General features: G+C 46.8%; 2 protein-coding genes across 3 annotated transcripts in view; one reads left to right on the top strand and one right to left on the bottom strand.

Annotated features, from left to right (window-relative positions):
* KIF22 (kinesin family member 22) overlaps positions 1 to 8,041 on the bottom strand; it is a 25,217-nt gene extending 17,176 nt beyond the window's left edge. The window contains exons 1-5 of the mRNA XM_018559105.1: positions 7,849 to 8,041; positions 6,299 to 6,426; positions 6,071 to 6,219; positions 4,022 to 4,231; positions 189 to 419 (exon numbers count right to left, since the gene is read on the bottom strand). Of these exons, the coding sequence (XP_018414607.1) occupies positions 189 to 419; positions 4,022 to 4,231; positions 6,071 to 6,219; positions 6,299 to 6,426; positions 7,849 to 8,039 (909 nt within the window). The 5' untranslated portion in view covers positions 8,040 to 8,041. The remainder of the gene's footprint in view (positions 1 to 188; positions 420 to 4,021; positions 4,232 to 6,070; positions 6,220 to 6,298; positions 6,427 to 7,848) is intronic.
* Positions 8,042 to 9,848: 1,807 nt separating this feature from the next.
* Positions 9,849 to 13,476, top strand: PAGR1 (PAXIP1 associated glutamate rich protein 1). Of its 2 annotated transcripts, none has more exons than XM_018559107.1 (4): positions 9,849 to 10,009; positions 11,420 to 11,859; positions 11,959 to 12,041; positions 13,251 to 13,476. In XM_018559107.1, the coding sequence occupies exons 2-4, from the start codon at positions 11,420 to 11,422 to the stop codon at positions 13,433 to 13,435; spliced, it is 708 nt and encodes a 235-aa protein (XP_018414609.1). In that variant the 5' UTR covers positions 9,849 to 10,009; the 3' UTR covers positions 13,436 to 13,476. The 2 variants fall into 2 exon arrangements, with proteins under 2 accessions (XP_018414609.1, XP_018414608.1); XM_018559106.1 differs by having other exon boundaries at positions 9,851 to 10,009; positions 11,959 to 12,044; positions 13,254 to 13,476.
* Positions 13,477 to 16,695: the final 3,219 nt, after the last annotated feature.

Below are 16,695 nucleotides of genomic sequence, written 5' to 3'. Positions count from 1 at the left end.
ATAAACCCAAATTCCCCTTAAAAATCCCTTCAAAAAAAAAAAAAAAAAAAAGTTGGCAGTGAAGTGAATCTCCAATTTCTAATCTCTGAACATAGTTGCAATGTGTCATGTGTACACACAAGGGCAATCTAAGTGAGCGAGACTAAAAACGTAGCAAAGTAAAATCAAGAGACAGGAAAAGTTCTCACCTGTAGGAGCCGTGTTAGCTTGCTGTCTCTGTAAGGGATTCTGGGTAACCCCTGATTTAAGGCATCCACCACCTTGCTGAGAGTGAAGAGTGAGGAGTTGATGGCGCCGCTCTCCTTTAGCCGTATGCCTTGGTTTCCTGTGCGTCGGTTGTCTTCTGATCCCGCCAGGTCTATCAGGTACAACTTCCCCGTTAGCTGTCTGAAAGGCGGTACCTGCTGGGTCTTCTGCACCTGAGAGGGTTCAAAGGACTCGTGTGAACACAGTTAAGCTAGCTTCTTGCCAGCATCAGCGCCGGGATCCTGGGTTCAAACCATTCCAGGTACACCATGTGGATGAGTTTGTATGCTCTTCAGGTCTTTTTGAAATCTTTCCAACGGGTTGATTAACATAACACTGTGTTGGAGAAATGTAAAGAACTCTGGGGAAAACATTTATTTTTTTAATTAACCTTTGCAGGGGGGGGCTACCCCTGCACTGCAACGGTTAACTGCTTGTTTTCATCTAAGGCAGGGATGGCCAAATTGCAGCCCTCAAGCTGTGCTGGAACTACAAATCCCATGAGGCTCTGCAAGATTCTCACAGACATGACTCCAGGAGAGAGAGATGCTTCATGGTATTTGTTGTTTCACCACAGCTGGAGGGCCGGAGTTTGGCTACCCCTGATCTAGGGGCTAAAATAAAGTTTTACTCACCCGAATCTTGAATCCAGCCGGCTGTCACAGCACTGCCCCTGCCTCTCTTCCTATGCTGTAAAAATGGCATGTCCTCGCATCCTATACACGATTTATAGAACATGATGACTAGGGGACTCGAGGCTGTTGCAGCAGAGGGGGAGAGATGTTGGAAGGACCAGTCTAACAAGCCGGTTTGGAGGATCGGATGAGTATAACTTTTTTTTAGTCCCTAGACGACAATGAGCAGCCCGACTGCAAGGGTTAAAAAATTGTGCCCAGAATGCTTCTTTAAGGCCAGCATGATATTGGCGATTCTGCCACCAGGCAATACATTTCTAGCAGAGGAATCACCAAGGTGCAGCACTCACCCTAATGGGCACCGGTCCCTTGCTGGCCAGGAAAGCCGCAGAATCTGGGAGGACGTTAGTATATGTCTTCCTGTGACCCTTAATAGAACTATGGGGGGGACGACACTGACACCATAGTCATCTTTTAAAGGATGCCGTTACCAGACACTTGAAATGATCTGCAAGTTCACCCATACAGATCCCTATGAAGGACTTTCAGCCAAATAGGTCTTAAATTATATTAAAATGCTGCACATCCAATAAAAACATGTTGGACATTTATAACAGGGTTTTTGTTTTTTAATAGCACCAACAATTTACACAGCAGTGTACATACTAGGACATTTCATTCCAAAACCATGAGCATTAATATGCCCCCCCGCCTCGTCATAACAGCCCTTCTTCTGGCAAAGCTTACCGTACGATTTGGGAGAATCTGAGGGAAATTTGTGCCCATTAAGCAAAAAGAACATTTGTGTTTTTTTGGCAGGTGTTGGATGAGAAGACCTGGCTCACAGTCGACGTGCCAATTTACCCCAAAGGTTGAGGTCAGGGCTCTGTGCGGGGCACTGGAGCTCCTCCACACCAAACCATGTCTTTATGGAGCTGGCTCTGTACACAGGGGACAGTCATTGTGGAACAGAAAAGGGTCTTCACCCAACTGTTACTACAAGGCTAATATTACACAACACGGACAGTTTGGACATTTGCGTTCTTCCAAACAGAACCCTTCACTGGAAACACCTCATCTCATCAATTTGGAGGGGTGTGCACATACATTTATCCATATAGGTAGGTGTAATGATCATGCGTCCAAACATTTGGTCATTTATGTTATCTCTACATACATTTCATGCTTATTTACAGCAGGAACCGAGGTGAATCTAAACTGCGTAGTGGAATCTCAGCATGCAATCTAAGATAATAGAATGAACTACGACTGCAGCCGGAATAAAACATGGCAATAGTAAAGTAGAGCTCTGCTGCCACCTGCTGATATCCGCACTATATGAAGAACTAGCTTACCGCCCATAAATCACACATTTAACAAATACCATGAAATCCGAGTGCACATAATTGCCACTTAAATCCACCCAGGAAGATTAGCAATGCAGCATAATAGAGACTTTAATGTGCTGGTGATGGCATTAGGAGGCACAAACATCTCTCTGCAGAGTTAGTTAATCGCAACTTCCACCCAAATAAGCATCAAGGCAAAAAGTCTAGGGTCACACGAGAGCTTTTCATGTCTGTGATCCTGTCAAAGGAGAGCTCTAAAATCAAAAGGGGAGGATAATGTGGTGTCCAGAATTGTTGCCCAAAAAAACTTCACTTTCCAATGAGAAAGAAAAACTGCTAGCTCTTAAAGGGTTTCTAAACCCTCAGCTTTTTTTTTCCCCATACATTTTTTGCTGGAGATGTATGCAAAAAAAACAAAAACTAACAGCGGTTTAAACTTACCTGTGTCGTCCCCGCGCACTCCCGTCCGAAAATGTGAAAATTCTCGGGCGCCCGCAAAGCATCTTGGAGCATGCGCATTTCACATTTTCGGCCAGGATGCGAGGAGAGACGCAAGGTAAGTCTATGGACGAGTGCATCCGCATGCAGACACCATGGGACAGGAAGTGGCAGCAAGCTCAGAGGAGTCAGCGCTGGATCGGAGACTCGCCGCAGAGAAGGCTGAAAACTACAGGAAAGATGATCGGATTAAGAGACATCAGTAAAGTAAGTGCTTTCATTAACGTTGGGGTGAGGGGGGAAAAAAAAAAATCTGCCTTTAATGTCACTTTAAAGGCAGCTGAACTTGGAGATCACTTTTTAACCTGGTTATGTACACAAGACTAAGGGTTGAAGAATTTAATTCAGATTTAGCTTTTCCCTGGTACTGCTAAAATTTGGCCAACAAATGTTTAGCAACTTCATACATGTTAACAAATGTTTAGCAAATGCATACAACAGAGAGATGAGTATGCAATTTTCTGATGCACGGCATTAACTCTGAAACAGACATATACATACTTTATTTCCATTATGAAGTCAAAAGTGACAAAACTCGGGAGTTAAATATGTATTCAAATCATCTGTGAATTGGTGCCGACACTATCCTTTCTTCTGGAGGAGGGGCTACGTCTGTTCCCCATGGTCCCTGTGTGTGTTGTGTGTGTTGTAAAGTAGTCACCGCTCCAAGCTCAATCCCGGGATGGACTACAATCTCAATCCAAATTAGTAAACAAAACATGAGATTGTAGTCCATCACGGGAGCTAGCTTGAAGCAGTGACTACCTTACAACACACACGTGGACCATGGGGAAAAGAAGTAGCCCCCCTCCAGAAGGAAGGACAGTGTCAGCAGCAATTCAGAGATGGAGGATCTACAGCTGAGTGATAGACAAATTAGATACATTGTTAATAGTTAAGGTTCTTGAAATAATTTTTTAAAGATTTAACTACTAAGTTTAGTGTCACCTCAAAAACAATAGGTTTATTCCTCATAAAAAGGACAGTGGGCTTTAAGCAGATCTGTGCGAAGAGAAATCTAAAGTCTTGGTTGGGACCCAAAAGCATTTTCTGCCAAAACATCTTTAATATATTAAATTGGTCACTGCACCCCACGAGGAGACTGTGTCTGCACCATCATGTAGAGCAGGAGAGCCACACTCAAACCCCCAGCCCACAATTTCATGTCTAGAGTCTGAGCACTGATATGTGACAAGTGTGCAGACAGACCATTAAAGCGGTTATTTACAGAATCTATGCAATTTAGGGGCTGCAGTGACCAATATTTTTGTAAGGTCCCTACTTCCTTCTTACCTTGATGAGCAGAACAGCATGGCTCCGGCTGGACCGGTCGTTGAGTTTTGTACAGGCCACGGTGCGGTTCTGGCTAGCCGGGATGAAATGCTCGTCAAAGTCTGAGAAGTTGTTAATTGTTTTCTGTGTCACACCCGGGATCAGGATGTTATGGTCCTTATCCTCCCGGATGGGAAGGTCCTTGTTCTTCGGTTCCAGAAGGTCCATTACCTGGTGGAGAAACTCCAATGATTAATGAAGACAGACCCAACAGGCTCTCTTCGTATAAAACATGCACCGAGAGAAATATGGGGGCGGCTAATTCCAAGCTTCTAAAAAATACCAATTGCTTCTGGCTTCAAAAATCTTTCAGAACCGCCGGCCCAAACTAGGTATGCAGATGAAGAAAGGTAGAAGTTATAATCTCCACCCTTGTTTTGGGTAAGTGACCGAGAAAGTATTGAAGCCAACCAGATCATGACAGTCAGAACTAGGGAGTTATGCAATGGCAGCCATCGAGCTTCTGCATTACAGGTGATCTTTAAAGCATAACATTTTTTTTTCTAATGCAAACATTCTGCAATTGCAAAATAAAAATAAGGCATGTTTGTAAAACCATTACTTGGAGTCTCGCAATAGGACCAGGAATTGTCCACAACCTCCTGGCTGCAGAGCTCAGAGGGCTTTCCAGACCTTACTCTTAATAGAGTCATTATTGCACAGAACAATCCCACCCCGTGTTCTCCCCTCATTTAAATGACAGCTGCATTCTGTGACACAAGTAACATGTGGTTACTTAAACAGCAGAAGAGAGGTGGATAGAACTGCCCTATTAAATGCCCACTTGCTGGCACAGGATAAACGTAGTTCCTACAGAACACTTCCTGTGAGGGAATGATTACGTCACTTCCCTCCGGTGGCATCCCGTCCCACTATTGCTGACTAGAGGTAATGGAATGGATTCTGCAAGATGGCACATGGATACCAAAATATGGATAAAGCAAAGGATAGCAGACTTGCAAGCGTACATGCAGGTCCAATAAACATACATTTTACACAATGTACCCCATTCTAATGCTCTCCATTCCACAACATATGAAAGCTGACGTTTTTATGTTTTAATTTACTCCTCCCCCACCTCCATTCTTCCCTAGGCAAGAATGATGCGTCAGCCTCCTCGCATGGTACCAATGACCCATATCCCAAAAGGCTACCAGCTTCCACAGCACAGGAAGTCGCATCTGGTGCTGTACCTCAGAGTGCCGGTTGCAAGAACCAGGAAGTGTACCAATAACGAAGAACGCAGATGGAGGTGCGGGATAGATGTGCAGTGGAAAAGAGTCGGGACAGAAAAAGGACAAGGCTGGAGTCATCGAGCTTGCATTTACCTTGGGTAAATGAGCATCAGAGAGAAGTGGCATATGGCACTGTCTGCATCCAAGTGCGAACATTGAGCCGCACGCATGTGCGTGTGACAGCATGTAATTGCGTGCCGCCGTGTCCGCCCATAGGGAAGAACAGGCTGCTGCATGCGTTTACACGCAGCACCTGTCCCTTCCAGGATCAGGTGTTTTTACAGACATGTACGCCCATCTGAATGAGCCCTAATTTGCATGCGGATTGGGAGGGAGGTTTGCTTTAACTTGCAGGGCCTGTTCACATATCAGGTACTGATCAGGAGCGGATCTGCAGACTGATGCAGTGCGTTTTTGCCACGTTTTGGCCGCATTTTTTGATGCGTTCCAGTAAAAACAAAATTTTTTTTTTTTGCTGGAGTGGGGCTGTTAGTATGTTAGCTGCAGTGCGTTTTCTGACCTGACAAAATGTGACATGCAGTATTTTTTCTGTCGTAAGCTGAACGGACTGCGCACGTGAGAACTGGAGCCCATAAAACACATAGGGATACATTTTGAGTGCAGCAGCGTACGGAGCCGGTCAGCACACAAAACGGATGTCGTGTGAACAGGCCCGCAATGTGTCTGTGTGTGAGTGTGAAAGAGACACAGACACTCCAAGCAGACTCCTATCCCTGCAGACGTGAAGCAGGTAGGAAAGGAACGGGTGACTTACCTTCTCCTGGTAAATCTCCACATAAGACATGGTGATGGAGTAAATCCAGTTCTCTTCAGTAGCCGCCCGTGTCATCTGTAACAAATCTCTGACAGCCCGAGGGATGACACCCGGCTGATTTGGGTTCCCCAGCATTGTGTGAGTCTTCCCTACAGAACACAACGTTTTCATTTTATATTATGCTGAGGACGGTAATAGTCATTTAGGTCTTTTCACTATGATATGTACCTGCTCCTGTGGGTCCATAGGCAAACACACTGGCGTTCTGCCCAATAAGCAAGTGTGAAAGGATCGGGTACACGGAACCGGTGTAGATCTCCCGCTGAGTGGCAGTGTCCCCATAAAACGCATCAAACCTGCAAAATTGGCACAGTATGAAAACAACGTCACTAAAGGACTGGAGATCATTTAAGCTGCAGAAACCTTTTACTAGAAAAGTAGGTAATTACCTGGCTGCCACGCGGACTTCTCTGCATACATTTTTCATGTCCGTATATTGAAGCCGTTCGGATTTTCTGACTTTCCTCATCTGTGCACCTCTTCTGAGTCAGTGACGCAAACTACCGTAGCAAGAAGGTCAGACAGGCAAACTACAACCCCTGTAGTTCCCTCAGGACAGGTTAAAAGAACTATGGGGTATTTTTCCCCATAGTTCTCTTAGGGGGTCACTGGAGGACATAAACTAGCGTCCTGCCGTGACCCAAAGCTCAGTATAGTGCGAGCTACAGCTCACTGTATACTAAGACTGCTGCAACCTGGACGGATCCTGACATTGCTGTCGAGATCCGCCCAGCTGCGTGAGTGACAGCTGGCACTGCCTATCTAGAGGCAGCTGTACCCGCCCCCTCCCCCGTCCATTCCTGCAGTCAGCGCTGGAGGATCGGAGCGGGGGAAACCCTGCGGGGAGCCGTGTCTGACAGTCACCACTCTCAACAGGGAGATGATCGAGAAGTGAGCGAGGGAAGGTATGTGTTCGCTCACTTCCCGATCTATTGCGCCGACGTGTGACAGTTTCATTGTCACACGTCGGCTCGAACTATGAGGAGTGATTTTCACTCACCTCATAGTTCTCCTTTAAAGCTGACCACTCGTGTCTTCTAAGGCCGGCCATAGATTTTCTGCAGAGAATCTATTGGTGTACGGCCAGCTTCAGGCTTTTCAACGCAGGAAATATTATTTAGGGCTTACATAGCCAGCATTTCAGTCTCCGCTCATTCCTCCCCTACAGCTTCCAGTGCAGAGCTGGTCAACAAAGGCCATTTCTTGGCTTCCTAAATCAGTTTTTGTTCCCTATAAACCCTTTGGAATTGTTGGGCTTTAGATTAGTTTTTATTTTTTGTACTGCACACATTACAGGGAGGGGGGAGGGGGAGCAAGGGCTTTAACATACAAAGCATCCACATGGGTATTTCCCTCACCAATTACATCTGTCCAGCATAGGCAGAAAAAGAGGAAATGGCTGCCGATGGATAAAACTTTTTAATAGATGTTCTTTAGATGGTAAAATACTCAGCAGTACTCGAGAAGAGGTAGTGAAGTATACTTGTCGACTTTAGGTTAGGGGAAGGCAACCTTGGCACTCCAGCTGCGATCAAACTAAACCTCCCACCTTGCCTCTAGAAGCCGTCCCGGTGAATGAATCTTGCAATGCATCCTGGGACTTGTAGTTCCACATCAAGCTGGAGTGCCGAGGTTGCCCACCGCTGCTTTAGATCCTATTTACTATTGTCCACTATAGCGGTGTTACATTTCAAAGCTTATGTTTACGCCGCACTTACTGGTACTGCATGGTCTCCATCTGGTTCCTCCAATTGATAATCTGCAGAGATTGAGAGTCCAGGCCCCGGACGCAGATTTTATCCTCCCCTTTCTCCATGTACGGTCTCAAGCGGACTGCGACACGCACGCGGGTAATGGACAGCTTCTTACTCACGGTGTGAGCGTCCATGATACTCGTCCTCTTCGCCATTATTGCTACTCAACCTAAAAAATAAATGAGATAGATAGATAGATAGATAGATAGATAGATATACATACATACATACATACATACACACGCATATATATATATTTATACACACCTCTATCACATCTACAATTAATCCTAGACAAAATATACGGCCCACAATGTTATTAAACAATGTACCACTATCCCTGGATGAGCGATCGATGTGCTCAGGGAGAGTGATGGATTCCTAATAGCATGTAATCATATCACATACGTGTGGTGTGCCAGCGTTCTGCCGCTTCCAAATAAACACTCGATCATACACACAGCTCATAGGAGGAGTGTGTACAGAAGTGCAGGGCTGTGAGTGCACAATAACACATTGTACATATGAGGGATATAATGTACACTGTATGTTATACTGTTTGAGACAATATGGAGTCTTTACAGATTGTCTGGGGTGCCGTGCGGCGTAGATAAACACACACACAGCGACACTAGGAGTGCCGTACATACACACACAGCGACACTAGGAGTGCCGTACATACACACACAGCGACACGAGGGGTGCCGTACATACACACACAGCGACACGAGGGGTGCCGTACATACACACACACACACACAGTGACACGGAGTGCCGTATATACACACACACAGCGATACAAGGGGGTGTTGCTGTATACACACACAGTGATATGAGGGGGTGCTGTATACACACACAGTGATATGAGGGGGTGCTGTATACACACACAGTGATATGAGGAGGTGGTGTGGTGTATTTACAGTGATATGAGGGGGTGCTGTGCAGTCTATATACAGTGATATGAGGGGGTGCTGTGTGGTGTATATACAGTGATATGAAAGGGTGCTGTATATACACACACAGTGATATGAGGGGGTGCTGTGCAGTCTATATACAGTGATATGAGGGGGTGCTGTGCAGTCTATATACAGTGATATGAGGGGGTGCTGTGCAGTCTATATACAGTGATATGAGGGGGTGCTGTGCAGTCTATATACAGTGATATGAGGGGGTGCTGTGCAGTCTATATACAGTGATATGAGGGGGTGCTGTATATATATTTACAGTGACATGAGGGGGTGCTGTGTGGTGTATATACAGTGATAGGAGGTGCTGTGTGGTGTATTTACAGTGATAAGAGGGGGTGCTGTGTGGTGTATATACAGAGATATGAGGGGGTGCTGTGCGGCCTGTACACACCGACAATACGGTGTCTCTGTGAGGTGCTGTATAGTATAATGAAACACATACAGTGGTATATCGTCTATACAGGACATGCAAGCGAGAGCGGAGACGTAACCATCCCCCGTGTACTCTGTGTGTCGGCGCTGTCATTTACCGGCCCGGTGTCAGCTCTCCTACAGTCACAGCCCACCGCCGCTCCGGCCCACCATCGGTTACTCACTCTCCAATTCGTATTTGGCGGCCTCCTTCCTCGCCAGCCAATGAACGTCAGCAGTTCTAACACGTGACACGTCGGGTTTAGCCCAGGTCGAGGCTTGGGGCGCACACCGCTCCCTACTGGCCAGTTTAAAAATTGGTGACGTCAGGGCAAGTATCACATGACTAACACTTGCACAGACGCCATGTCTACTGTGGGCAATAGTAATTCAGCTGCAAAGAATTACAAGCTGAAGACATATTTTCTGCATGACCTTTTGTTGCCTTTAAAATGATCTAGGTCAAGCAAATGCAAACTTTTATTCTTACCGCTGCTCCAGTATTTTAACGAAGATTACCAGTAACAAATATGGCCGAGACTTCAAGGCCGTTGTGCAGGCAAGGTAGGAAGTCGCTATGTACCTGGTGAAGCCAATGACAGCTGGGGGGTAAAGAAGGGCGGAAGTGACGTGAGGGTATCACCAGGCGGGTAAACAGAGTGGAAGCAACATGGTGGCTTTTTCTTCCTCTCCATTCTGATGAAAGGTGGAGTCACAACAGAGGGAAGAGCAAGAAAGATAGCACAGTGAGTGACACCATCATACCAATAATGTACAGCTGAGGGAGGGCTGCCCACTGCATGGCACAGTATTTGTTGTACAGCCTGGGGTGCTCAGTGATTAAACCTGAGTCTCTGTATTTTGGGGTTATATGATGATAATAATTATGTGATTGTTACACATATTGGTAATATACATTTCATTTTTTGCAGTTTTGGATTAGATGAGGAAGAATTGAAATCAATTAGGTTGTCATTTCTACCAGTGACCCCATTGGGGAGATTTTCTTTCACTTCCTGTCCCTGTGACCCCCTCACACAAGAAAAGATAAACAGGACAGGACACCACAGACAGCAATAAAAATAAATTCCCATTACTTTCTGTCTAGACATGAAGTGATGGGGTTCACCTCACTAGGGCCACAGAAAGCAATAATGATCTGACAAAGGCTCTACTCCTTCTCCAGAATTCTGTGTCCCTACTGAGGATATTCACCCCTCTATTTGTCCCGGTGCCCATTGTGAGGTTAAAGGAAATCTCAGATTTCTGAATTGTCACCTTAACAGGTGAAGTTAAATCTTTATGGGGACACCTAGTCTGATGACAGCTGTCTTAGAGGGAATAACTCATGCTTTTGGAGAGATTTCCTCTTACTTTCTGCTTTATTTCTGGGACAGGATGTGAGAGAAAATCTCCCAGTGGGGACACCTGGTCCGATGACAACTGTCTTAAAGGAACAGGAAATGTCTCTGGAACAGGAAGTGAAGAGAAATGTCCCCTTTGGGGACACAGACAGGAGAAGAAAAACTCATCAGGGATCCTAACCTTTCCCAAATAATAGTATTGGCTTTACATAGACCTTAGAGGGTAATCTCAGTCTCTTACCTAATGTGAGAGAATGAAATTAGCCCCACAAATCTGCCCCCTCTCCCCACCCCTGCTGAAGGGCTTCTCATTGGTCAGGTGACAATGCTGGCCAATGAGTGTTCGCCATTTGCAAACGATTTTCGAAATCCTCACTGCAGGGCTCCAGTTTGGTGTACAGTGTTTGGGACGGTACTTTGTGGGGTGGGGGTGGATGGCCATTCACACAAAGGTATGACCTGTGTGTGTGTGTGTGTGTGTGTGTGTATATATATATACGCGCACAATAGTTGCATAATTTTCTTTCTTGGGCCTGACAGTCCACGGATCTGTAAATTCATGGATTTGGTTGATTACATTGGGATACACCAGGGGTAGGCAACCTTGGCTCTCCAGCTGTGCTGAAACTACAAATCCCATCATGCTTCTGCCTCTGGGAGTCATGCCTGTGGCTTGCAAGGCCTTATGGGATATGTATTATCAGTACAGCTGCAGAGCCGAGGTTGCCTACCCCTGGGATACACCTACAGTGAATCGTCCAAGTGGAATCATTGCATTTCTTTTCCACGCAGATGCAGGACGCCTCGGAAGATGGGGAGCAGAAGGTGACGGCCGGCATGGAGTCCCTGGCTGTGAAGGAGAAAGAAGAAGAAGAAGAGGGGGAGGAGGAGGAAGAAGGAGAAACGGAGGAGCAGAACCAGAAGGAGGAGGAAGAAGGGGAGGCGGGGGAGAAGGAAGAGGGGGAGGCAGGAGATGAACAGAACCGGCAGGATGAGGAGGACGAGGACGATGAAGACTGGTGCATCCCATGCAGCGACGATGACGTGGAGGAGACTGAAGGGTGGATGCCGCAGACGGAGGACATCAAGCGCCTGTACGAGCTGATCGCCAGCGAGGGGAGCCTCCCACTGCAGGTGGACATCCTGGCTCGGCGGCCTCCGACTCCGGAGCCGGATCCCGAGGATGAGGAGTCTGACCAGGAACAGGAGGAAGAGGAGGAGGAGGAAGAGAGGTAAGTGTCTTTATAATCCGTGTAATGCGAATAAGGACCAGACATGTGACTTCCTGAGATCTATACTTCATGCATTTTCTGTTTTATCTTCTTCTGCAGGCCGCATATTCCCACCGAGTTTGACTTTGACGATGAACCGTCCACACCAAAAAATTCAATGATAGACAGAAGGAGAACGCCCGGTACGTACGGGGATAGTGGACTGGGTTAGGGCTGGGAAATGTCTTCTGCCCATAGAGGAAACTGTAGTCATTAGGCTGGATTTCAAATGGGGAGGAAATATTTCTATGTGCAGGACACCATAGTGCTCACTCCACACTGCTCCTGCACTCTTCACCAGTTGTTGTAGATTACACATGCCCAAGGTGTCTTAGTTAAACCTCATGTGTCATGGCTGAGGCTAAGTTTGGTTGAAGGTGCCATGATAAGGACTGAGATTTGGTTGAGGGTGCCATTAGGAAGACAGAGGTTTGGTTGAGGGTGCCATTAGGAAGGCCGAGCTTGGGTTGAAGGTAGAGCTGCAGCTAACGATTATTTTCAAAATCGATTAGTTAGCCGATTATTAAGTTCGATTAATCGGTTAATCGGATAAACAATTGCCGAGCTTGGGTTGAAGGCGCCCTTAGGAAGGCCGAGCTTGGGTTGAAGGCGCCCTTAGGAAGGCCGAGCTTGGGTTGAAGGCGCCCTTAGGAAGGCCGAGCTTGGGTTGAAGGCGCCCTTAGGAAGGCCGAGCTTGGGTTGAAGGCGCCCTTAGGAAGGCCGAGCTTGGGTTGAAGGCGCCATTTGGAAGCCTGAGTTTTGGTTGAAGGTGCCCTTAGGAAGCCCAAGATTTGGTTGAAGGTGCCCTTAGGAAGCCCAAGATTTGGTTGACGGTGCCATTAGGAAGGTCAAGCTTTGGTTGAAGGTGCCATTAAGAAAAGCCAAGATTTCGTTCAAGGTGCCATGATGTAGTCCATGGTTTGGGTTAAAGGACTACAATGAAATTCAAAGTTTGGATAAACATGTCACGATGAAGGTGAAGGCTTGGCTGAATGTGCCACGATGAAGGTGAAGGCTTGGCTGAATGTGCCACGATGAAGGCCATGTTCTGCACAAGACTTGAAGGCTCGATGTAATGTACTATCTCCAGGGAAGAACCTATAAAGAGGTTCTTATGATCTCAAGTCTCACAAGTATTGATCATCACAATGGGGACCTTTCTATACTGAAACTGCCATATTATGTGTATTTTATAAAGCTTGTCTTCTCCTCCTCTGGTGGGGGCTCCTCGCAGCCCGCTCTAAGGCAAAGCCATTACTGTATTGCTGTCAATCATTTTCATCATTTGATTTGCTGTAAAGTTTGACTTTTCTATGAAACCTCCAATAACCGCCCCCCCCTTTCCTCCTCACGGCGCTCAGCTCGCAGCCAGAAGAGAGAGGCCAGGCTGGACAAAGTCCTCTCGGACATGAAACGCCACAAGAAGATCGAAGAGCAGATCCTGAAAACGGGCCGCGACCTCTTCGATATGGACCCCGACTCTGTACCCACCCCGAAACGCTCCTCCGCCATCTTTCCCCGACAGCGGAAATACTGAGCTAGCGGGAGACATCCGTCTCCGGATATATGTGCAGCATTACAGTGTTGACTGACTCCAAATCAAACAATGATGCTGCGCCGCGCCCTGTAAATATCCGATGGATGTGACTTTATTCTGAGAACTCTCAACCAAGAGCTGCACCGTCATCTGGAACACGACCGCTCCAGCCAACCGTGTGGTAGCAACCGGCCACGCGTGTATGGCTCTCCAGGATCCCCCTTCAAAACATGTAAATATTTACCTGCTCCACTTTTGTGGTCTTTTTTTTTCCTCAATCACAACAAGCTTTATTGACACCAGATAAGGGCAATCAGACATTTTCTTCCCTGCCAGATGTTACTCTGCCCCTCGCACATTACACCCAAAGTATGGGCAACTAAGGCCATATTGTGGGTGTAAGACATCAAAGGGGGTTCCAATCTGACAGGGAAGGAGGCATCTGGTTGATTTTGTCTAGTGCCAATAAAGCTTGCTGGCATTCAGTATAAAAACACTGCCTGAATGTTAACATACATAGGCAACCTTCCAGCTGTTGTGGAACTACAAGTCCCATGAGGCATTGCAAGACTCTTGACAGCCACAAGGATGACTCCCAGATTTGTAGTTTGTTTTGGGGATTTGTAGTTGGAGCACCAAGGTCGCTTTACTCCCGACACACCGTCATCTGGAATGTGAAAGACGGGGCAGTCAGGTACAGCCAACTCCAGGCTCTGTGCCCCCCTCCCCCTTTTTGTCCAAACCTCACCGTATTTTTTTTTTCTTTCTGTTTTTTATTACCTTTTCGGAAATTAAGTCGTGAGGCGGAGCAGAGCTACTGCGGGGGGACACATTTAGATTGCAGCCGATCAACTTTTTATGGCCGGAGGACATTTTTAGGGGGAAAAAAAATTGCATTGAGTTGAGCTTCGGTTGACATTTGTACGGAGCAGTCACGTCTTTCGTCCTCGATTGGCCTTTTCATTTTCAGGATGGATGTCCAGCGGAGAATATAAAAGGGAAACGCGTGTATATTTATGGTGATTACACAGCCCGTGTCATCCTTGTATATAAGTCATTTGTCATGTGACCTTCGCGCTGTACATTGCTGGTCTGTATTTTGGTTGTATTCCGTACTTTGATCTCTTGGGTCTCCCTGTGGCTGCTATCTGGGTATTAAAGGAGAACTATGAGGTGAGTGGAAAATCACTCATCCTCATAGTTCGAGCCGACGTGTGACAATGAAATGGTCACATGTCGGCTCAGTAGATCGGGAAGTGAGCGAACACATACTGGCGCTCGCTCACTTCTCGATCATGTCCCTGCAGAGAGTGGTGACTGTCACTCACGGCTCCCTGCAGGGATTCCCCCCTCCCCTGTTCGATCCTCCAGTGCTGACTGCCGGAGGGGGCGGGTACAGCTGGATCTGCCTCTAGATAGTCAGAACCAGCTGTCACTCACGCAGCTGGGCGGATCCAGACAGTAATGTCGGGTTCCGTCCCAGCTGCGGCGGCCTCAGTATATGGCGAGCTGTAGCCCGCTATATACTGAGCTTTGGGTCACGGGAGGACGCTAGTTTGTGTTCTCCCGTTACCTTGAGGAGAACTATGGGGAAAAGCCCCGACCCAATAGTTCTCCTTTTAAGTGCTGAGATTAGCCACATGGAGGGGGCATTGTTTTTAGTGAGGGCGAGCAGTAACGAAAGGCTTGCTTTGTAATAGAGGAAGTATAAAGCAGGAAGCAGAACCCGAGCATTGAATAGGAATGGCCCCTCGTATACACATGTGTCATTACAAACTATATAAACATAAAAAAGCACACATTTTCCATCAATGACAAATCTGTGTCTAGATTCCCTTTTACCTGAGAGAAGGTGCAGACAACAAGCAAGTACACACATTCCCATCCAAAGTCGCTAAATAACAGTACAAGCAGAGCGCACAGGAAGTTATCGTTACATTGTTCTCATGTTATAAAACAGATGAGAGGGGGAGATGTTCTGTAGTCCTAACACACTTCTGTTCAAGGGTGACAACCCTGCTGCTCCACAGTACAGGGAGTGACTGTTGTCACCCTAGAGCAGGACGTGTGTTATTGACAGGTGCAAATAAAGAGATATAAAAGCCTAAAAACTAATGCAGCCGCCACATCCGAGGACTGACAGGCTGCAATATATTACATGTTGGTATACTCTAAGATCAGGGACTCCCTATGTAATGAGGGACAGTGAAGGCAGCGCTTGGAATAAAGATATCAGTGGCAGCTTCTAAACTTCCTTCCGGTCCTTTGTATGTATTGTAATTATATGTATGTTGCTGATGATGTGTAAATAAATGTTTTGTTTTTGTCTTTTTATTCACTTTGCGGTTTATTCATCTGCAGTATCCGGATTTGACCACAAGGTGGTGCTATAGCATTGAAGGCTTTGTACTGTACAGTGGTATCTAGAGCAGGGGTGGGGAACCTCCGGCCCTCCAGCTGTGGTGAGACTACAAATCCCAGGATGCATCTGTCTTCGGGGGTCATGCCTCGAGGGATTTGGAGTTCCACAACAGCTGGAGCGTGGGAGTTTGCCCACCTCTGATCTAGACCAACCCTTTTCCAACTAGGGTCCCTCCGGAGGTTGATGGGGCTTCCTTGAGCTGTGGCTGATGGACCTCCTATCTGATAGATCCGGGGGCCAACCCCACATGACACCCATAACCTTTTCGGCTATGTGTAGCGTGGGCATTTTTCCCACTGAACACCAGTATAAGGGATATTTCACCCACTAACACCCATGAATTGGTTCTTCTCACCTGTAAAGGTTTCCTCGTGGGTTAACAGGGTGAGAAAGGCTGATTTAGACAAGGGGTCAGTAACCACCTCCCAACATGCATACTGTGTCTACATCCTTCTGAGCTGCGTCTGCCCGGAATAAAGGAAAATGATTTAATAAGAAGAAAAATGTGGATTTGCATCTAGTAGTGGTTACGTGTAACTGAACCTGTGCTGTATGGTGAGGGGGCGGAGCCATGACGCCCTGAGCTGACAGGAAGTGGCGTGAATAATGCTGGATTGGTGGGTCTGCCAGGGACAGCGCCGGAGTACAGGTGAGTAATATTTTAAAGCCGAGCTCTGGGCTCAGGAATGTTGGTTCTGCATGGTACGTGATGATGTCATAGCTCTGGGACCGCCGTCCGGAATGATGAAGAGAAGATGATATGGGGGACCGGTCTCAGGGAAGGAGGAGCCTGAGGGAGCTAGGGACAAGATAAATAAAGAGTCCTTTTTTTGGTGCT

This window comes from Nanorana parkeri, unplaced genomic scaffold (assembly GCF_000935625.1).
Source record: "Nanorana parkeri isolate BGI_ZX_2015 unplaced genomic scaffold, ASM93562v1 scaffold379, whole genome shotgun sequence".
NCBI lineage: Eukaryota > Metazoa > Chordata > Amphibia > Anura > Dicroglossidae > Nanorana > Nanorana parkeri.
Note: the sequence above shows the minus strand (reverse complement) of the source record. Positions and strands in the feature narration are given on the sequence as shown.

What these genes read in the sequence shown, in the direction of transcription:
- PAGR1 (XM_018559107.1), top strand. Translation starts at nt 11,420, where the DNA reads ATGCAGGACGCCTCGGAAGATGGGGAGCAGAAGGTGACGGCCGGCATG. An exon ending in GAGGAGGAGGAGGAAGAGAG is followed by an intron (nt 11,860 to 11,958) that starts GTAAGTGTCTTT and finishes CTTCTTCTGCAG; the next exon opens with GCCGCATATTCCCACCGAGT. An exon ending in AGACAGAAGGAGAACGCCCG is followed by an intron (nt 12,042 to 13,250) that starts GTACGTACGGGG and finishes TTTCCTCCTCAC; the next exon opens with GGCGCTCAGCTCGCAGCCAG.